The sequence below is a fragment of the Protomyctophum parallelum genome, assembly GCF_964188405.1.
Source record: "Protomyctophum parallelum genome assembly, chromosome: 11".
NCBI lineage: Eukaryota > Metazoa > Chordata > Actinopteri > Myctophiformes > Myctophidae > Protomyctophum > Protomyctophum parallelum.
Genome location: NC_139707.1, coordinates 22,906,994 through 22,929,502, shown reverse-complemented (window position 1 = coordinate 22,929,502; position 22,509 = coordinate 22,906,994). Strand labels below are relative to the sequence as shown.

The 22,509-nt window shown below is 41.1% G+C and overlaps 1 protein-coding gene across 8 annotated transcripts in view; it reads right to left on the bottom strand.

The window, feature by feature from the left end:
• The window catches only part of dip2a (disco-interacting protein 2 homolog A), a gene marked incomplete at its 3' end in the record, with an annotated part of 157,696 nt that overhangs the window by 21,985 nt on the left and 113,202 nt on the right, over positions 1 to 22,509 (bottom strand). For all 8 annotated transcript variants that reach the window (XM_083776616.1, XM_083776609.1, XM_083776610.1 and 5 more), the window contains 5 exons: positions 5,664 to 5,728; positions 4,625 to 4,718; positions 3,285 to 3,404; positions 2,208 to 2,322; positions 442 to 581 (listed from right to left, as the gene is read on the bottom strand). In XM_083776616.1, the coding sequence (XP_083632742.1) occupies positions 442 to 581; positions 2,208 to 2,322; positions 3,285 to 3,404; positions 4,625 to 4,718; positions 5,664 to 5,728 (534 nt within the window). The remainder of the gene's footprint in view (positions 1 to 441; positions 582 to 2,207; positions 2,323 to 3,284; positions 3,405 to 4,624; positions 4,719 to 5,663; positions 5,729 to 22,509) is intronic.

The window sequence follows — 22,509 nt, the reverse complement described above, 5'->3', positions numbered from 1 at the left end:
GCGGAGAGCAACGGGCTGAGCGGATCTCCTTGGGGATTACCCTGTTGAATAGAGAAGTTGTTGGACCTAATTCCATTAGTCAAAACTGCTGCCGTTCGGGATTCGTAAAGAATTTTGACCCACTTGGTAAATCTACAACCCAGGCCGAATTCCTCAAACGTTTCAAACAGCCATTCCACGCGGTCGAATGCCTTTTCCGCGTCGAGAGACAGCACCATAACGGGGTGGTCGACGCCCTGAGACAGTTGGATAACATTTAAAAGCCTTCTCATATTGTCACAATGACATTCTTAACTGTTGCACCCGTCCGTACATGATGTAATTAATAAATCATGGGGGCGATAAATCGAGAAGTAACACATAATGTTTGGCATTCTCTCACTGCCTGCGAGTGCAGATTGAACATCAGCACAACGAGCGGTGCATTCAGCCGTACTGTACCTCCAGGCATGACCTGTCCCACATCCTGAACCGTGAGGACAGAGAGCTTCTCCTCCGTGTCCACGCGGATCACACTGTGGCTCAGCCCACCCATGGACAACACCGCCTTCCCCGGAGGAGGGACGCCCATCTCTGGCGGTCTGCAGGACACCAAGAAGAAGTACTTTGTGATCAGTGGTTCCCAAACGTTTTAGCCCGTGACCCAATGGAGAAATTAGACATTCCCCCGGCGGGACCCTAGATTTAGCTTTTATTTATTCACAAAAATTACTTAGATTTTTTTTAATGTGGTATTAATTCATGGAAATGTTTTGGGGAATGTGTTTTGAAAATGTTTTGAAATTATAATTAAAAACAAAATGTAAGAAACAAAACATTAAGGGATGCCCGACCCACTGTTTGGAAAACAGTGCTTTATATGATTTATCGTGGCGACTCACTAGTGGAGTCAACATAAACTTGGGTTAGAGTCAGGCTTTGGACAACGGGTGCTTTGGGTAGGAACATTTCCAACCCTGGTGTGTCTTCTTGGCTACACTATCTGTCCCTCTGGGGACTAGGAATACAGTAGTTCTCTCATTTCAGGCTCTATATAAACATGTATGTTCACACCAGTCCAACAAAATCAGGCTGAAAGTCAGTGACTATGGGTGTGTTCAAAGGCATAACATTCAACCAAAGCATATATATATATTAAATATGATATGCACTGATATGAGTATTTTGTTCCCTCCTTACCACCGTTGTCAAGTCCTTAATCAACTGAAAGAGCAAAAACTAGGGGTGTCCAACCGATAACCGTTAGCCGTTAGCCGTTTATTAAAATGGTTACCGACAACACTAACGGCTAATGGTTTACCGATAAAAAAAATATATTTTATTTTGAAGCACCGAGAGCGGGCACCGCAGCCAAAGCACCAAGCCCCTCTTTCCACCTTTACTGTCAGTGCAACCACGCATGTGCCGTGACTTACTTCCCCCAAAACAAAAACACCAAAACAACTGCATGTAGTGGACTGTGGAAGCAGGAGGGAAAAAGAAAAAAAGACGAACACACACACAGCATTGCGCGCCCGCAGATCTGCCCTTCATGCAACGAACGTTGGTTCCTTAAACGGCAGATCGCGTTGTGGATCTGCCGTTTTATGGATCATAGAACGAACGTACCGGTATGCTGTTAGCTTGTTGCTAACGGGACGTCACGGGACCCCCCCCCCTCTCTCTCTCGCTCTCTCAGACGTTCTCTCTCTCTCTCTCTCTCTCTCGCGCTCGCGCGCGTTAGAGAGACGCTCTCTCTAACACGTCTTTCTTTCTCTCTCTCTCTCTCTCTCTCTCTCTTCCTAATCCTTCCCGACCGGTCCGCGATACATGTGTGCGTATAGAAGACTGTAGCCTACGCACTAGTGCACTGATTGACAGCAGGCCGCGTGTAAACGGTGTATTTGTCTATTTTTAATGCGCAAAATAGCGCTTTTTTTTTCTTAACGGATAACGGTTAATTAGCCGGCAAGTCCTGGCGGTAACCGGTTAATACAATCTTTCCTTTTGGTCATCCCTAGCAAAAACGTATGGAACTAGACTGGAATCATTGAGCCGAAGAAGCATATGGCATGAAAACAAAGCGCCTGGCAAAAACCACAACATCAATCACCCTGACCATAAAGGATCCAATGAGCTGATGTTGCAAAGGCGACGCAACAGCGCAGTGCAAGAGCACTGATCATCTGGAGGGTTGTTTTTAACGCGGTGCAGTAGCGGCAGCTTACCTCCGGATGGCGACAGTCATGGCTTCTGAAGAGCTGGCACATGGACAGATCACCTCCGGCCGCAACCCACGTGACTGGAACACGTTGAGGAAGGCATCGCAGGAGGATATTGACCCTGTTGTCATGTGCGAACGCACACACACACACACACACACACACACACACACACACACACACACAAATTGCAATTGCAGTCAATCAGACACACGTATACAAAAAAAACAAAGCCACCCACACACATTAAAATCTGAATCAATAAAGGTTGTCGGTGAGGTTTTGACCGTTGGGGTTTGGAATGAACCATGCATGGAGATGTGAGAGCTGATTCTCAATGTTGGACTGAGGAGCACTAGGGCCCGGGGCCCTATTTAGACGAAAAAGGGCAGGATACAACACTTTCTGTTGTTTTTCTTCTTTCTAATCAATCATTTGTTCGGCCCAAAAATATGTTTATTGTCATGATTTGTCAACTCGGCTGTTGGCTTTGTACGAGGCTTTTAAGGTCTTTGGGGAAAATGAACAGGGAATTATTTCCTGGTGCCCTCGTCGTTCTGGAAGGGGGTGGCACTGCGACGCTCTATACCCCTTATCCATAAACGTATTAGTCTTTTTTACTATTTCGGGAAAAAAAAACATTTTTGAATAGTTCGAACAGCCGATCTACAAGCTCACAACATGTTGATGTAGATCGGCTAGTTGAACAATTTTTAAATGAAAAAGTAAAAAAAGGGGTAGGCGTCCATTTACAGACCCTTTTGGGTCTGTAAATGGGAGAATGTACAAATGGAAAAATGTTCCACTCTCAGTGTTCAATTTACACTGAGGCTTTTACAGTGTAGAACTGTAGATTGAGGGGCGCTCTTATCATCATCATCTCATTCCGGCCAATCACATCAAGCGTCATCAACGTTTGCGTTAACACAATGTTTGTGTTTACACAAACCCTCAGAGCTGGACATTGGAGGGGCTAGCACCCCTAAAAAAGAAAAACTGTATCAAAAAGGGGTCCATGGCCTATTGCAGTATTAAAGTCCTTAAAGTAAAAACAGGTTGAGAATAATCTGCTGGTCCACTCACAGGGGTTGGCTCCATCCGCTACAATCAGCATGCGCAGCGAGCTCAGGCTGAGATCCCGCTGGTCTCTCTGCGCCAGCAACGACCAGTGCATGTCCCTCGACTTCACCACGGCTACCCGCGCTGTGTGAGAGAGAGACAGGGAGACAAAGAGAGAGAGAGAGAGAGAGAGAGAGACAGAGAGAGAGAGAGAGAGAGAGAGAGAGATCAATACAGCAGTCTTCTCTATACCAGTGTTACCCAAACATTGGGTTGGGACCCATGCATTATTGGTCACAGACCCAATTTAAGGGTCACAAATAAATATCCCTTTTTTCGCTTTCAAAAGGTTTTCAGAAACAACAAAATAAACAAATCATAAAAACGAAATCAAAGAAATTCCATATATACAGTATATATATAGGCTAGCAGATCTACAAGCTCACAGCACATTGTATCGCGACGTGATATGAGCTTAAGTTATAGAGTGGGTATTTTCACTAGTGTGGGTCCCAGAGAGGTACCAAATTTCTCTTTTGGGTCTGGAGCTACAATGTTTGGGAATCACTGGCCCGGTCATTACAGTACATGCTTAAGCCCAAACCACACCAATGGGTCGCCATGCAACTCCTCTGATTACCTGGTTGCATACCGAAAATAGCAGATCTACACACTCACAATACTGGCTATTTTCGGTGCGTGCCACGATGTGCAACCAAGTACATAATATCAGGCATAACAGGTGAGTGCACTCTGTTCAAACTGGAGCCGAGTGTCATTCAAGATAGCGAGCGTCCTCCACTCAGCCCTCAGTGCCCTCATGCACATCTGATGAAGATAAGACCGAGAGATCAGTGACTGAAAACAAGAGAAATCACTTTAACACTCTCGTCTATCAGATCAGGTCCAATGGCGAGAACGGCTCCAGAGTACCAGTAAATGTACCACTGCACACCCACTGAGCCGCACAACAACCAATCGCCAATATAGAAGTCAAATGAAAAATAATTAACAATCATTTTGTGCTGAACTCCATGACAGGAGCCTAAAGCCAAATTCCAATACCCAAAATCTCAGCCACTTGCTCACTCACTCGGTCACTCCAGCATGGTGGTGTTACGGTGAAATTGGTGACCTGCTGAAATATGTGACAATCACATAATGTCAGTGTCCGAACGTAAATTGTCGCAGTTTATTTATTAACAGAGTTCAACACTAGCGGTATTCAGGCCACGTATTTAAAGACCTCCATGTACTGTAAGTTGTGTGACAAGATGGTCACATATTTCATCAGGTCACCAATTTCCCCATAACACCGCAATGCTTAAGTTGAGTTGATACTGATGTTGCCTGGCTCTCCTCACCTTTGTACGTGTGCACTTTCTGTATCCAAGACAAGGGGTTGACTTTCATCAAGGAGTAAGGAATGCTGATTACATGCATCCGGTTCATCACACTCTGCAATGCAAACACACAAACAACAGCACTCATTACAGTACATGACTCCACACAGGGGACATTAGCATTGGCCAGCGATGCTCAACCCTTTTCATTTCAAGGACCCCAAGTCTACACTGTGGAAAAATGGAACCACATATTCAATATGTCACTCTCGGAGTTAAAGACCCGTAAGGATCAATTTGGTTCATAAGTATTAGTCATTTCACCTAACCCTAACCCTGGGAACTCTTCGAAGGCCCCTGTGGGAACCCACATTAAGAACAAGTGGCATAGACAGTTAGGTTCCTAAAAGTGTGGCAAAAGCAGGGTGTATGTATTGTACCCAGGATTACTACATCACTGGCGTACTGAAAACACACATTTTGTGCCATCACTAACTGCTGTCACATTTTGAGTGCTGTAAAATGTCCTATTTAGTAACTGTATCGTAGAGTATCTATCCATGTACTCCATGTATTTATTTGTTGTTTCTGCTGGTATATTGAAAAAGCAATTATAAGTAGGCTGTGGCTTTTTGCAGATACATACAATTGATTGATTTGACAAGACAGCTTTCCCATGTGTTTATCGTCAATGCATTCACACTCTGTTTAAAGCCTAACACCATTTCCTAGCGAACTGGCAACGTATGCAAAACTGTCCAGATATGTAGCGCCTGAACCAATGAAATTAACTAGGGGCTTAAACAACTAATCAATTATGACTACAGTATAACTAACTAATGAAAACACACACACTTTGACATGGGCTGTCAAAGGCAAATTGCGGTTAGTTGCCACCCTGCAATTAACTTAATGGCAACTGGCAAGATGGCCGTGGTCTATATAAGGTCAATGGGCAATATGTCCCTATCTGGAAAATGAGAATGGATATCCCTCTCTATTCTCCGTCTAATCAAACAAGCAGCCTATCAGTATTAACAGAGAGCATTGGACCACTCACAGTAAGGACGCCGTGCCATAATCCCGCGTCTCTCTTGAAGTCAAGGACGTTGGTTATTGTCTCGGCTGCAAGTCAAAAAGAGAGTTTGGTCAGGTCAAAGAGGCTAAAGGGGTGTTAAACTTAAGATATGGAAACAAGACCCAGGTACAATGTACCCAGCAGCACACACTCACTGTTATTCTTTACTAGCACAGTTTCACTTGCATGCTCTCATTATTCTACGGCAAACATAATCCCCAAAGAGGAAAGGCTTGACCTTGATAGTAGTGTAAATGAGTCAAGAACCAAACCAAGCCTCGGAAACAGGTCTGGAGAATCTCTGTGGGATTCTAATGCAGTCAGGAGTTATTTAGGGTGAATCTGGGACACATGGGGAAAATATGTGTCTTCATGTTCTCTCTTTCTCTCTCTCTCTCTCTCTCTCTCAGTAGAGCTGACATAGGTCTGGCGCTTGGAGACGCAGCCAGCTTAACAGTTACACTTGAACTGGAATGATAACAAACCTATATTCCAAACATAATGTGCTTTTCACTGTGCTGCTGTGGTTTCCATTCACAACTTCATTTATTAGTGTGGTTGCCCGAATGGGCAACCAGACTCTTGTAACTGTGACACTTTATTATTATTATTTTTTTTTTTTCACTGGAGTAGTCTTTATTTTGACGCTTTATACCTCCCACACTGTACGCTGTACGCACTTGAGCCATATGTCAAATTGACCGGAAAAATCGGGAATCGTGTGCTTGTATTTTGTTAAGAGAAATGTTGTATAGTTTAATTGATATGAATTTATTAGTGAATTAAATGTCCCCATTGACATGAATGGGAAAAGGCAAAAATTCACATAAAAGTATTTGTTCGTCGGAGACTGTAATCACTATAGTTACAAAACTTTTAGGGATAATTCAACATTATCCCTAAAATTATTTAACCCTAAAATTTTATCGGTCGGCCTCATGGTGGCGCTATAACAGCCCACTTTACCTTTTGGCTTATAACTCTTGAACCGTAGGTCGTAAAATCAAAATTATTTTTTCCCTGGATTCCTTGGGTCATGACGCATCTCCCCATATAGGCCACGCCCATTTCCGCCATGATAGATTTTCCGCCATTTTTAATTTTGTCCAAAACACACTTTTTGCTTTTCCTCCTACAGATTTTGTCCAAATCTCACAGAAATCGGCACACGTGATCTCTGGACCCATCCAATTAAAACTGAGCCGCAGAATTTTGAAAGTGCGTATCGTTCGGCCGTAATCGTCTTCCGAAGTTAGTAGGAGGGGCCTATATCACAAAAAATGCCATAAATCACGAACGGAATGTCCAATCCATCCCACATTTCAATCACATGTCCGGGGTGGTTCAATCAACCAAGTTCTAAAAGCAATTCCATTTTCATCCATAGGGGGCGCCGCAAATGCGAGAAATGTAACCGTGTGTCGCAAAAACATGAATTTCGGGGGTTAAATCCCCTCCGAATTACTTACGCATGATCTAAGGCGTGACTTGAAATTGTAATTGGCTGGCAATACTAGTGGGAGGGGCATATGTAAGCCACTGCGGCAACCACACTCTGCAATTTTTTTAAATTGCGAATTTTCTAGTTAGTGTGGTTGCCCGAATGGGCAACCAGACTCTTGTAACTGTGACACTTTATTAGTGTGGTTGCCCGAATGGGCAACCAGACTCTTGTAACTGTGACACTTTATTATTATTTTCTCACTGGAGTAGTCTTTATTTTGACGCTTTATACCTCCCACACTGTACGCTGTACGCACTTGAGCCATATGTCAAATTGACCGGAAAAATCGGGAATCGTGTGCTTGTATTTTGTTAAGAGAAATGTTGTATAGTTTAATTGATATGAATTTATTAGTGAATTAAATTTCCCCATTGACATGAATGGGAAAAGGCAAAAATTCACATAAAAGTATTTGTTCCTCGGAGACTGTAATCACTATAGTTACAAAACTTTTAGGGATATTTCAACATTATCACTAAAATTATTTAACCCTAAAATTTTATCGGTCGGCCTCATGGTGGCGCTATAACAGCCCACTTTACCTTTTGGCTTATAACTCTTGAACCGTAGGTCGTAAAATCAAAATTATTTTTTCCCTGGATTCCTTGGGTCATGACGCATCTCCCCATATAGGCCACGCCCATTTCCGCCATGATAGATTTTCCGCCATTTTGAATTCTGTCCAAAACACACTTTTTGCTTTTCCTCCTACAGATTTTGTCCAAATCTCACAGAAATCGGCACACGTGATCTCTGGACCCATCCAATTAAAACTGAGCCGCAGAATTTTGAAAGTGCGTATCGTTCGGCCGTAATCGTCTTCCGAAGTTAGTAGGAGGGGCCTATATCACAAAAAATGCCATAAATCACGAACGGAATGTCCAATCCATCCCAAATTTCAATCACATGTCCGGGGTGGTTCAATCAACCAAGTTCTAAAAGCAATTCCATTTTCATCCATAGGGGGCGCCGCAAATGCGAGAAATGTAACCGTTTGTCGCAAAAACATGAATTTCGGGGGTTAAATCCCCTCCGAATGACTTACGCATGATCTAAGGCGTGACTTGAAATTGTAATTGGCTGGCAATACTAGTGGGAGGGGCATATGTAAGCCACTGCGGCAACCACACTCTGCAATTTTTTTAAATTGCGAATTTTCTAGTGTTATTTGTTAGTGTAGTCTTTATTAGTAGTCTTTATTTTGACGCTTTATACCTCCCACACTGTACGCTGTACGCACTTGAGCCATATGTCAAATTGACCGGAAAAATCGGGAATCGTGTGCTTGTATTTTGTTAAGAGAAATGTTGTATAGTTTAATTGATATGAATTTATTAGTGAATTAAATTTCCCCATTGACATGAATGGGAAAAGGCAAAAATTCACATAAAAGTATTTGTTCGTCGGAGACTGTAATCACTATAGTTACAAAACTTTTAGGGATAATTCAACATTATCCCTAAAATTATTTAACCCTAAAATTTTATCGGTCGGCCTCATGGTGGCGCTATAACAGCCCACTTTACCTTTTGGCTTATAACTCTTGAACCGTAGGTCGTAAAATCAAAATTATTTTTTCCCTGGATTCCTTGGGTCATGACGCATCTCCCCATATAGGCCACGCCCATTTCCGCCATGATAGATTTTCCGCCATTTTGAATTTTGTCCAAAACACACTTTTTGCTTTTCCTCCTACAGATTTCGTTCAAATCTCACAGAAATCGGCACACGTGATCTCTGGACCCATCCAATTAAAACTGAGCCGCAGAATTTTTAAAGTGCGTATCGTTCGGCCGTAATCGTCTTCCGAAGTTAGTAGGAGGGGCCTATATCACAAAAAATGCCATAAATCACGAACGGAATGTCCAATCCATCCCAAATTTCAATCACAGGTCCGGGGTGGTTCAATCAACCAAGTTCTAAAAGCAATTCCATTTTCATCCATAGGGGGCGCCGCAAATGCGAGAAATGTAACCGTTTGTCGCAAAAACATGAATTTCGGGGGTTAAATCCCCTCCGAATTACTTACGCATGATCTAAGGCGTGACTTGAAATTGTAATTGGCTGGCAATACTAGTGGGAGGGGCATATGTAAGCCACTGCGGCAACCACACTCTGCAATTTTTTAAAATTGCGAATTTTCTAGTGTTATTTGTTAGTGTGGTCTTTATTAGTAGTCTTTATTTTGACGCTTTATACCTCCCACACTGTACGCTGTACGCACTTGAGCCATATGTCAAATTGACCGGAAAAATCGGGAATCGTGTGCTTGTATTTTGTTAAGAGAAATGTTGTATAGTTTAATTGATATGAATTTATTAGTGAATTAAATTTCCCCATTGACATGAATGGGAAAAGGCAAAAATTCACATAAAAGTATTTGTTCGTCGGAGACTGTAATCACTATAGTTACAAAACTTTTAGGGATAATTCAACATTATCCCTAAAATTATTTAACCCTAAAATTTTATCGGTCGGCCTCATGGTGGCGCTATAACAGCCCACTTTACATTTTGGCTTATAACTCTTGAACCGTAGGTCGTAAAATCAAAATTATTTTTTCCCTGGATTCCTTGGGTCATGACGCATCTCCCCATATAGGCCACGCCCATTTCCGCCATGATAGATTTTCCGCCATTTTGAATTTTGTCCAAAACACACTTTTTGCTTTTCCTCCTACAGATTTCGTCCAAATCTCACAGAAATCGGCACACGTGATCTCTGGACCCATCCAATTAAAACTGAGCCGCAGAATTTTGAAAGTGCGTATCGTTCGGCCGTAATCGTCTTCCGAAGTTAGTAGGAGGGGCCTATATCACAAAAAATGCCATAAATCACGAACGGAATGTCCAATCCATCCCAAATTTCAATCACATGTCCGGGGTGGTTCAATCAACCAAGTTCTAAAAGCAAATGCCAGAAATGTAACCGTTTGTCGCAAAAACATGAATTTCGGGGGTTAAATCCCCTCCGAATTACTTACGCATGATCTAAGGCGTGACTTGAAATTGTAATTGGCTGGCAATACTAGTGGGAGGGGCATATGTAAGCCACTGCGGCAACCACACTCTGCAATTTTTTAAAATTGCGAATTTTCTAGTTAGTGTGGTTGCCCGAATGGGCAACCAGACCCTTGTAACTGTGACACTTTATTATTAGTGTGGTTGCCTGAAGGCAACCATACTATTGTTTTTGTGACCTTTTATTATTATTATTTATGTTTTTATTATAGATAAACTTTATTTTGACGCATTATACCTCCCACAGTTTTTGTCGCATGCACTCGAGCCATATGTCAAAACGACGGGCTACATCGGGAATCGTGTGCGTGTATTGGGATAAGACATTTGTTGGATAGTTTAATTGATATGAATTAATTAGTGCATTAAATTTCCCCATAGACATGAATGGGAAAATGCAAAAACTCACTTTCAAGTATTTTTTCCTCTGAGACCGTAAGGGCTATACTTACAAGACTTGGAGGAGAGATTCATAATAATTACTAAAATTAATTACCTTAGAAGTATAACGTTCTGCCTCATGGTGGCGCTATAACAGCCAACTTTACCTTTTGGGGTATAACTCTTGAACCGTAGGTCGTAAAATCAAAAATATTTTTTCCCTGGATTCCTTGGGTCATGACGCATCTCCCCATATAGGCCACGCCCATTTGCGTCTAGATAGATTTCCCGCCATTTTGAATTTTGTTCAAAACACACTTTTTGCTCCTCCTCCTACAGATTTTGTCCAAATCTCACAAAAGTCGGTACACATGATCTCCGGACCTATCCGATTAAAACAGCACAGTCAGAATTTAGATCATCTGTATCGTTCGGCCGTAATCGTCTTCCGAAGTTAGTGGGAGGGGCCTATTTTACAAAACATGCCACAATTCACGCACGGAATGTCCGATCCATCCCAAATATGAATCACATGTCGAGGGTGGCTTAATCAACGCAGAGCCAAAAGCGATTCCATTTTCGACGGGTGCGATGTAGGCAACCACACTTTGCAATTTCCCAGAATTGCCTCTTTCTAGTTAGTGTGGTTGCCTGAAGGCAACCATACTATTGTTTTTGTGACCTTTTATTATTATTATTTATGTTTTTATTATAGATAAACTTTATTTTGACGCATTATACCTCCCACAGTTTTTGTCGCATGCACTCGAGCCATATGTCAAAACGACGGGCTACATCGGGAATCGTGTGCGTGTATTGGGATAAGACATTTGTTGGATAGTTTAATTGATATGAATTAATTAGTGCATTAAATTTCCCCATAGACATGAATGGGAAAATGCAAAAACTCACTTTCAAGTATTTTTTCCTCTGAGACCGTAAGGGCTATACTTACAAGACTTGGAGGAGAGATTCATAATAATTACTAAAATTAATTACCTTAGAAGTATAACGTTCTGCCTCATGGTGGCGCTATAACAGCCAACTTTACCTTTTGGGGTATAACTCTTGAACCGTAGGTCGTAAAATCAAAAATATTTTTTCCCTGGATTCCTTGGGTCATGACGCATCTCCCCATATAGGCCACGCCCATTTGCGTCTAGATAGATTTCCCGCCATTTTGAATTTTGTTCAAAACACACTTTTTGCTCCTCCTCCTACAGATTTTGTCCAAATCTCACAAAAGTCGGTACACATGATCTCCGGACCTATCCGATTAAAACAGCACAGTCAGAATTTAGATCATCTGTATCGTTCGGCCGTAATCGTCTTCCGAAGTTAGTGGGAGGGGCCTATTTTACAAAACATGCCACAATTCACGCACGGAATGTCCGATCCATCCCAAATATGAATCACATGTCGAGGGTGGCTTAATCAACGCAGAGCCAAAAGCGATTCCATTTTCGACGGGTGCGATGTAGGCAACCACACTTTGCAATTTCCCAGAATTGCCTCTTTCTAGTTAGTGTGGTTGCCTGAAGGCAACCATACTATTGTTTTTGTGACCTTTTATTATTATTATTTATGTTTTTATTATAGATAAACTTTATTTTGACGCATTATACCTCCCACAGTTTTTGTCGCATGCACTCGAGCCATATGTCAAAACGACGGGCTACATCGGGAATCGTGTGCGTGTATTGGGATAAGACATTTGTTGGATAGTTTAATTGATATGAATTAATTAGTGCATTAAATTTCCCCATAGACATGAATGGGAAAATGCAAAAACTCACTTTCAAGTATTTTTTCCTCTGAGACCGTAAGGGCTATACTTACAAGACTTGGAGGAGAGATTCATAATAATTACTAAAAATAATTACCTTAGAAGTATAACGTTCTGCCTCATGGTGGCGCTATAACAGCCAACTTTACCTTTTGGGGTATAACTCTTGAACCGTAGGTCGTAAAATCAAAAATATTTTTTCGCTGGATTCCTTGGGTCATGACGCATCTCCCCATATAGGCCACGCCCATTTGCGTCTAGATAGATTTCCCGCCATTTTGAATTTTGTTCAAAACACACTTTTTGCTCCTCCTCCTACAGATTTTGTCCAAATCTCACAAAAGTCGGTACACATGATCTCCGGACCTATCCGATTAAAACAGCACAGTCAGAATTTAGATCATCTGTATCGTTCGGCCGTAATCGTCTTCCGAAGTTAGTGGGAGGGGCCTATTTTACAAAACATGCCACAATTCACGCACGGAATGTCCGATCCATCCCAAATATGAATCACATGTCGAGGGTGGCTTAATCAACGCAGAGCCAAAAGCGATTCCATTTTCGACGGGTGCGATGTAGGCAACCACACTTTGCAATTTCCCAGAATTGCCTCTTTCTAGTTATTTTCTCACTGGAGTAGTCTTTATTTTGACGCTTTATACCTCCCACACTGTACGCTGTACGCACTTGAGCCATATGTCAAATTGACCGGAAAAATCGGGAATCGTGTGCTTGTATTTTGTTAAGAGAAATGTTGTATAGTTTAATTGATATGAATTTATTAGTGAATTAAATGTCCCCATTGACATGAATGGGAAAAGGCAAAAATTCACATAAAAGTATTTGTTCCTCGGAGACTGTAATCACTATAGTTACAAAACTTTTAGGGATAATTCAACATTATCCCTAAAATTATTTAACCCTAAAATTTTATCGGTCGGCCTCATGGTGGCGCTATAACAGCCCACTTTACCTTTTGGCTTATAACTCTTGAACCGTAGGTCGTAAAATCAAAATTATTTTTTCCCTGGATTCCTTGGGTCATGACGCATCTCCCCATATAGGCCACGCCCATTTCCGCCATGATAGATTTTCCGCCATTTTGAATTTTGTCCAAAACACACTTTTTGCTTTTCCTCCTACAGATTTTGTCCAAATCTCACAGAAATCGGCACACGTGATCTCTGGACCCATCCAATTAAAACTGAGCCGCAGAATTTTGAAAGTGCGTATCGTTCGGCCGTAATCGTCTTCCGAAGTTAGTAGGAGGGGCCTATATCACAAGAAATGCCATAAATCACGAACGGAATGTCCAATCCATCCCAAATTTCAATCACATGTCCGGGGTGGTTCAATCAACCAAGTTCTAAAAGCAATTCCATTTTCATCCATAGGGGGCGCCGCAAATGCGAGAAATGTAACCGTTTGTCGCAAAAACATGAATTTCGGGGGTCAAATCCCCTCCGAATTACTTACGCATGATCTAAGGCGTGACTTGAAATTGTAATTGGCTGGCAATACTAGTGGGAGGGGCATATGTAAGCCACTGCGGCAACCACACTCTGCAATTTTTTAAAATTGCGAATTTTCTAGTTAGTGTGGTTGCCCGAATGGGCAACCAGACTCTTGTAACTGTGACACTTTATTATTAGTGTGGTTGCCCGAATGGGCAACCAGACTCTTGTAACTGTGACACTTTATTATTATTTTCTCACTGGAGTAGTCTTTATTTTGACGCTTTATACCTCCCACACTGTACGCTGTACGCACTTGAGCCATATGTCAAATTGACCGGAAAAATCGGGAATCGTGTGCTTGTATTTTGTTAAGAGAAATGTTGTATAGTTTAATTGATATGAATTTATTAGTGAATAAAATTTCCCCATTGACATGAATGGGAAAAGGCAAAAATTCACATTCAAGTATTTGTTCCTCGGAGACTGTAATCACTACAGTTACAAAACTTTTAGGGATAATTCAACATTATCCCTAAAATTATTTAACACTAAAATTTTATCGGTCGGCCTCATGGTGGCGCTATAACAGCCCACTTTACCTTTTGGCTTATAACTCTTGAACCGTAGGTCGTAAAATCAAAATTATTCTTTCCCTGGATTCCTTGGGTCATGACGCATCTCCCCATATAGGCCACGCCCATTTCCGCCATGATAGATTTTCCGCCATTTTGAATTTTGTCCAAAACACACTTTTTGATTTTCCTCCTACAGATTTTGTCCAAATCTCACAGAAATCGGCACACGTGATCTCTGGACCCATCCAATTAAAACTGAGCCGCAGAATTTTGAAAGTGCGTATCGTTCGGCCGCAATCGTCTTCCGAAGTTAGTAGGAGGGGCCTATATCACAAAATATGCCATAAATCACGAACGGAATGTCCAATCCATCCCAAATTTCAATCACATGTCCGGGGTGGTTCAATCAACCAAGTTCTAATAGCAATTCCATTTTCATCCATAGGGGGCGCCGCAAATGCGAGAAATGTAACCGTTTGTCGCAAAAACATGAATTTCGGGGGTTAAATCCCCTCCGAATTACTTACGCATGATCTAAGGCGTGACTTGAAATTGTAATTGGCTGGCAATACTAGTGGGAGGGGCATATGTAAGCCCACTGCGGCAACCACACTCTGCAATTTTTTAAAATTGCGAATTTTCTAGTGTTATTTGTTAGTGTGGTCTTTATTAGTAGTCTTTATTTTGACGCTTTATACCTCCCACACTGTACGCTGTACGCACTTGAGCCATATGTCAAATTGACCGGAAAAATCGGGAATCGTGTGCTTGTATTTTGTTAAGAGAAATGTTGTAAAGTTTAATTGATATGAATTTATTAGTGAATAAAATTTCCCCATTGACATGAATGGGAAAAGGCAAAAATTCACATTCAAGTATTTGTTCCTCGGAGACTGTAATCACTACAGTTACAAAACTTTTAGGGATAATTCAACATTATCCCTAAAATTATTTAACAATAATTTTTTATCGGTCGGCCTCATGGTGGCGCTATAACAGCCCACTTTACCTTTTGGCTTATAACTCTTGAACCGTAGGTCGTAAAATCAAAAAAATGTTTTCCCTGGATTCCTTGGGTCATGACGCATCTCCCCATATAGGCCACGCCCATTTCCGCCATGATAGATTTTCCGCCATTTTGAATTTTGTCCAAAACACACTTTTTGCTTTTCCTCCTACAGATTTTGTCCAAATCTCACAGAAATCGGCACACGTGATCTCTGGACCCATCCAATTAAAACTGAGCCGCAGAATTTTGAAAGTGCGTATCGTTCGGCCGCAATCGTCTTCCGAAGTTAGTAGGAGGGGCCTATATCACAAAAAATGCCATAAATCACGAACGGAATGTCCAATCCATCCCAAATTTCAATCACATGTCCGGGGTGGTTCAATCAACCAAGTTCTAAAAGCAATTCCATTTTCATCCATAGGGGGCGCCGCAAATGCGAGAAATGTAACCGTTTGTCGCAAAAACATGAATTTCGGGGGTTAAATCCCCTCCGAATTACTTATGCATGATCTAAGGCGTGACTTGAAATTGTAATTGGCTGGCAATACTAGTGGGAGGGGCATATGTAAGCCACTGCGGCAACCACACTCTGCAATTTTTTAAAATTGCGAATTTTCTAGTTATTTTCTCACTGGAGTAGTCTTTATTTTGACGCTTTATACCTCCCACACTGTACGCTGTACGCACTTGAGCCATATGTCAAATTGACCGGAAAAATCGGGAATCGTGTGCTTGTATTTTGTTAAGAGAAATGTTGTATAGTTTAATTGATATGAATTTATTAGTGAATTAAATTTCCCCATTGACATGAATGGGAAAAGGCAAAAATTCACATAAAAGTATTTGTTCCTCGGAGACTGTAATCACTATAGTTACAAAACTTTTAGGGATATTTCAACATTATCACTAAAATTATTTAACCCTAAAATTTTATCGGTCGGCCTCATGGTGGCGCTATAACAGCCCACTTTACCTTTTGGCTTATAACTCTTGAACCGTAGGTCGTAAAATCAAAATTATTTTTTCCCTGGATTCCTTGGGTCATGACGCATCTCCCCATATAGGCCACGCCCATTTCCGCCATGATAGATTTTCCGCCATTTTGAATTCTGTCCAAAACACACTTTTTGCTTTTCCTCCTACAGATTTTGTCCAAATCTCACAGAAATCGGCACACGTGATCTCTGGACCCATCCAATTAAAACTGAGCCGCAGAATTTTGAAAGTGCGTATCGTTCGGCCGTAATCGTCTTCCGAAGTTAGTAGGAGGGGCCTATATCACAAAAAATGCCATAAATCACGAACGGAATGTCCAATCCATCCCAAATTTCAATCACATGTCCGGGGTGGTTCAATCAACCAAGTTCTAAAAGCAATTCCATTTTCATCCATAGGGGGCGCCGCAAATGCAAGAAATGTAACCGTTTGTCGCAAAAACATGAATTTCGGGGGTTAAATCCCCTCCGAATTACTTACGCATGATCTAAGGCGTGACTTGAAATTGTAATTGGCTGGCAATACTACTGGGAGGGGCATATGTAAGCCACTGCGGCAACCACACTCTGCAATTTTTTAAAATTGCGAATTTTCTAGTTATTTTTTCACTGGAGTAGTCTTTATTTTGACGCTTTATACCTCCCACACTGTACGCTGTACGCACTTGAGCCATATGTCAAATTGACCGGAAAAATCGGGAATCGTGTGCTTGTATTTTGTTAAGAGAAATGTTGTATAGTTTAATTGATATGAATTTATTAGTGAATTAAATTTCCCCATTGACATGAATGGGAAAAGGCAAAAATTCACATAAAAGTATTTGTTCGTCGGATACTGTAATCACTATAGTTACAAAACTTTTAGGGATAATTCAACATTATCCCTAAAATTATTTAACCCTAAAATTTTATCGGTCGGCCTCATGGTGGCGCTATAACAGCCCACTTTACCTTTTGGCTTATAACTCTTGAACCGTAGGTCGTAAAATCAAAATTATTTTTTCCCTGGATTCCTTGGGTCATGACGCATCTCCCCATATAGGCCACGCCCATTTCCGCCATGATAGATTTTCCGCCATTTTGAATTTTGTCCAAAACACACTTTTTGCTTTTCCTCCTACAGATTTTGTCCAAATCTCACAGAAATCGGCACACGTGATCTCTGGACCCATCCAATTAAAACTGAGCCGCAGAATTTTGAAAGTGCGTATCGTTCGGCCGCAATCGTCTTCCGAAGTTAGTAGGAGGGGCCTATATCACAAAAAATGCCATAAATCACGAACGGAATGTCCAATCCATCCCAAATTTCAATCACATGTCCGGGGTGGTTCAATCAACCAAGTTCTAAAAGCAATTCCATTTTCATCCATAGGGGGCGCCGCAAATGCGAGAAATGTAACCGTTTGTCGCAAAAACATGAATTTCGGGGGTTAAATCCCCTCCGAATTACTTATGCATGATCTAAGGCGTGACTTGAAATTGTAATTGGCTGGCAATACTAGTGGGAGGGGCATATGTAAGCCACTGCGGCAACCACACTCTGCAATTTTTTAAAATTGCGAATTTTCTAGTTATTTTCTCACTGGAGTAGTCTTTATTTTGACGCTTTATACCTCCCACACTGTACGCTGTACGCACTTGAGCCATATGTCAAATTGACCGGAAAAATCGGGAATCGTGTGCTTGTATTTTGTTAAGAGAAATGTTGTATAGTTTAATTGATATGAATTTATTAGTGAATTAAATTTCCCCATTGACATGAATGGGAAAAGGCAAAAATTCACATAAAAGTATTTGTTCCTCGGAGACTGTAATCACTATAGTTACAAAACTTTTAGGGATATTTCAACATTATCACTAAAATTATTTAACCCTAAAATTTTATCGGTCGGCCTCATGGTGGCGCTATAACAGCCCACTTTACCTTTTGGCTTATAACTCTTGAACCGTAGGTCGTAAAATCAAAATTATTTTTTCCCTGGATTCCTTGGGTCATGACGCATCTCCCCATATAGGCCACGCCCATTTCCGCCATGATAGATTTTCCGCCATTTTGAATTCTGTCCAAAACACACTTTTTGCTTTTCCTCCTACAGATTTTGTCCAAATCTCACAGAAATCGGCACACGTGATCTCTGGACCCATCCAATTAAAACTGAGCCGCAGAATTTTGAAAGTGCGTATCGTTCGGCCGTAATCGTCTTCCGAAGTTAGTAGGAGGGGCCTATATCACAAAAAATGCCATAAATCACGAACGGAATGTCCAATCCATCCCAAATTTCAATCACATGTCCGGGGTGGTTCAATCAACCAAGTTCTAAAAGCAATTCCATTTTCATCCATAGGGGGCGCCGCAAATGCGAGAAATGTAACCGTTTGTCGCAAAAACATGAATTTCGGGGGTTAAATCCCCTCCGAATTACTTATGCATGATCTAAGGCGTGACTTGAAATTGTAATTGGCTGGCAATACTAGTGGGAGGGGCATATGTAAGCCACTGCGGCAACCACACTCTGCAATTTTTTAAAATTGCGAATTTTCTAGTTATTTTCTCACTGGAGTAGTCTTTATTTTGACGCTTTATACCTCCCACACTGTACGCTGTACGCACTTGAGCCATATGTCAAATTGACCGGAAAAATCGGGAATCGTGTGCTTGTATTTTGTTAAGAGAAATGTTGTATAGTTTAATTGATATGAATTTATTAGTGAATTAAATTTCCCCATTGACATGAATGGGAAAAGGCAAAAATTCACATAAAAGTATTTGTTCCTCGGAGACTGTAATCACTATAGTTACAAAACTTTTAGGGATATTTCAACATTATCACTAAAATTATTTAACCCTAAAATTTTATCGGTCGGCCTCATGGTGGCGCTATAACAGCCCACTTTACCTTTTGGCTTATAACTCTTGAACCGTAGGTCGTAAAATCAAAATTATTTTTTCCCTGGATTCCTTGGGTCATGACGCATCTCCCCATATAGGCCACGCCCATTTCCGCCATGATAGATTTTCCGCCATTTTGAATTCTGTCCAAAACACACTTTTTGCTTTTCCTCCTACAGATTTTGTCCAAATCTCACAGAAATCGGCACACGTGATCTCTGGACCCATCCAATTAAAACTGAGCCGCAGAATTTTGAAAGTGCGTATCGTTCGGCCGTAATCGTCTTCCGAAGTTAGTAGGAGGGGCCTATATCACAAAAAATGCCATAAATCACGAACGGAATGTCCAATCCATCCCAAATTTCAATCACATGTCCGGGGTGGTTCAATCAACCAAGTTCTAAAAGCAATTCCATTTTCATCCATAGGGGGCGCCGCAAATGCAAGAAATGTAACCGTTTGTCGCAAAAACATGAATTTCGGGGGTTAAATCCCCTCCGAATTACTTACGCATGATCTAAGGCGTGACTTGAAATTGTAATTGGCTGGCAATACTACTGGGAGGGGCATATGTAAGCCACTGCGGCAACCACACTCTGCAATTTTTTAAAATTGCGAATTTTCTAGTTATTTTTTCACTGGAGTAGTCTTTATTTTGACGCTTTATACCTCCCACACTGTACGCTGTACGCACTTGAGCCATATGTCAAATTGACCGGAAAAATCGGGAATCGTGTGCTTGTATTTTGTTAAGAGAAATGTTGTATAGTTTAATTGATATGAATTTATTAGTGAATTAAATTTCCCCATTGACATGAATGGGAAAAGGCAAAAATTCACATAAAAGTATTTGTTCGTCGGATACTGTAATCACTATAGTTACAAAACTTTTAGGGATAATTCAACATTATCCCTAAAATTATTTAACCCTAAAATTTTATCGGTCGGCCTCATGGTGGCGCTATAACAGCCCACTTTACCTTTTGGCTTATAACTCTTGAACCGTAGGTCGTAAAATCAAAATTATTTTTTCCCTGGATTCCTTGGGTCATGACGCATCTCCCCATATAGGCCACGCCCATTTCCGCCATGATAGATTTTCCGCCATTTTGAATTTTGTCCAAAACACACTTTTTGCTTTTCCTCCTACAGATTTCGTTCAAATCTCACAGAAATCGGCACACGTGATCTCTGGACCCATCCAATTAAAACTGAGCCGCAGAATTTTTAAAGTGCGTATCGTTCGGCCGTAATCGTCTTCCGAAGTTAGTAGGAGGGGCCTATATCACAAAAATGCCATAAATCATGAACGGAATGTCCAATCCATCCCAAATTTCAATCACATGTCCGGGGTGGTTCAATCAACCAAGTTCTAAAAGCAATTCCATTTTCATCCATAGGGGGCGCCGCAAATGCGAGAAATGTAACCGTTTGTCGCAAAAACATGAATTTCGGGGGTTAAATCCCCTCCGAATTACTTACGCATGATCTAAGGCGTGACTTGAAATTGTAATTGGCTGGCAATACTAGTGGGAGGGGCATATGTAAGCCACTGCGGCAACCACACTCTGCAATTTTTTAAAATTGCGAATTTTCTAGTGTTATTTGTTAGTGTGGTCTTTATTAGTAGTCTTTATTTTGACGCTTTATACCTCCCACACTGTACGCTGTACGCACTTGAGCCATATGTCAAATTGACCGGAAAAATCGGGAATCGTGTGCTTGTATTTTGTTAAGAGAAATGTTGTATAGTTTAATTGATATGAATTTATTAGTGAATTAAATTTCCCCATTGACATGAATGGGAAAAGGCAAAAATTCACATTCAAGTATTTGTTCCTCGGAGACTGTAATCACTATAGTTACAAAACTTTTAGGGATATTTCTTATTTATCACTAAAATTAATTAAAATTATAATTTTATAGGTCGGCCTCATGGTGGCGCTATAACAGCCCACTTTACCTTTTGGCTTATAACTCTTGAACCGTAGGTCGTAAAATCAAAATTATTTTTTCCCTGGATTCCTTGGGTCATGACGCATCTCCCCATATAGGCCACGCCCATTTCCGCCATGATGGATTTTCCGCCATTTTGAATTTTGTCCAAAACAAACTTTTTGCTTTTCCTCCTACATATTTTGTCCAAATCTCACAGAAATCGGCACACATGATCTCTGGACATATCCGATTAAAACACCAAATGCAGAATTTTGGTAGTCCGTATCGTTCGGCCGTAATCGTCTTCCGAAGTTAGTAGGAGGGGCCTATATCACAAAAATGCCATAAATCACGAACGGAATGTCCAATCCATCCCAAATTTGAATCACATGTCCGGGGTGGTTCAATCAACCAAGTTCTAAAAGCAATTCCATTTTCATCCATAGGGGGCGCCGCAAATGCGAGAAATGTAACCGTTTGTCGCAAAAACATGAATTTCGGGGGTTAAATCCCCTCCGAATTACTTACGCATGATCTAAGGCGTGACTTGAAATTGTAATTGGCTGGCAATATTAGTGGGAGGGGCATATGTAAGCCACTGCGGCAACCACACTCTGCAATTTTTTTAAAATTGCGAATTTTCTAGTTATTATTATTATTTTTTTTTCACTGGAGTAGTCTTTATTTTGACGCTTTATACCTCCCACACTGTACGCTGTACGCACTTGAGCCATATGTCAAATTGACCGGAAAAATCGGGAATCGTGTGCTTGTATTTTGTTAAGAGAAATGTTGTATAGTTTAATTGATATGAATTTATTAGTGAATTAAATGTCCCCATTGACATGAATGGGAAAAGGCAAAAATTCACATAAAAGTATTTGTTCGTCGGAGACTGTAATCACTATAGTTACAAAACTTTTAGGGATAATTCAACATTATCCCTAAAATTATTTAACCCTAAAATTTTATCGGTCGGCCTCATGGTGGCGCTATAACAGCCCACTTTACCTTTTGGCTTATAACTCTTGAACCGTAGGTCGTAAAATCAAAATTATTCTTTCCCTGGATTCCTTGGGTCATGACGCATCTCCCCATATAGGCCACGCCCATTTCCGCCATGATAGATTTTCCGCCATTTTGAATTTTGTCCAAAACACACTTTTTGCTTTTCCTCCTACAGATTTTGTCCAAATCTCACAGAAATCGGCACACGTGATCTCTGGACCCATCCAATTAAAACTGAGCCGCAGAATTTTGAAAGTGCGTATCG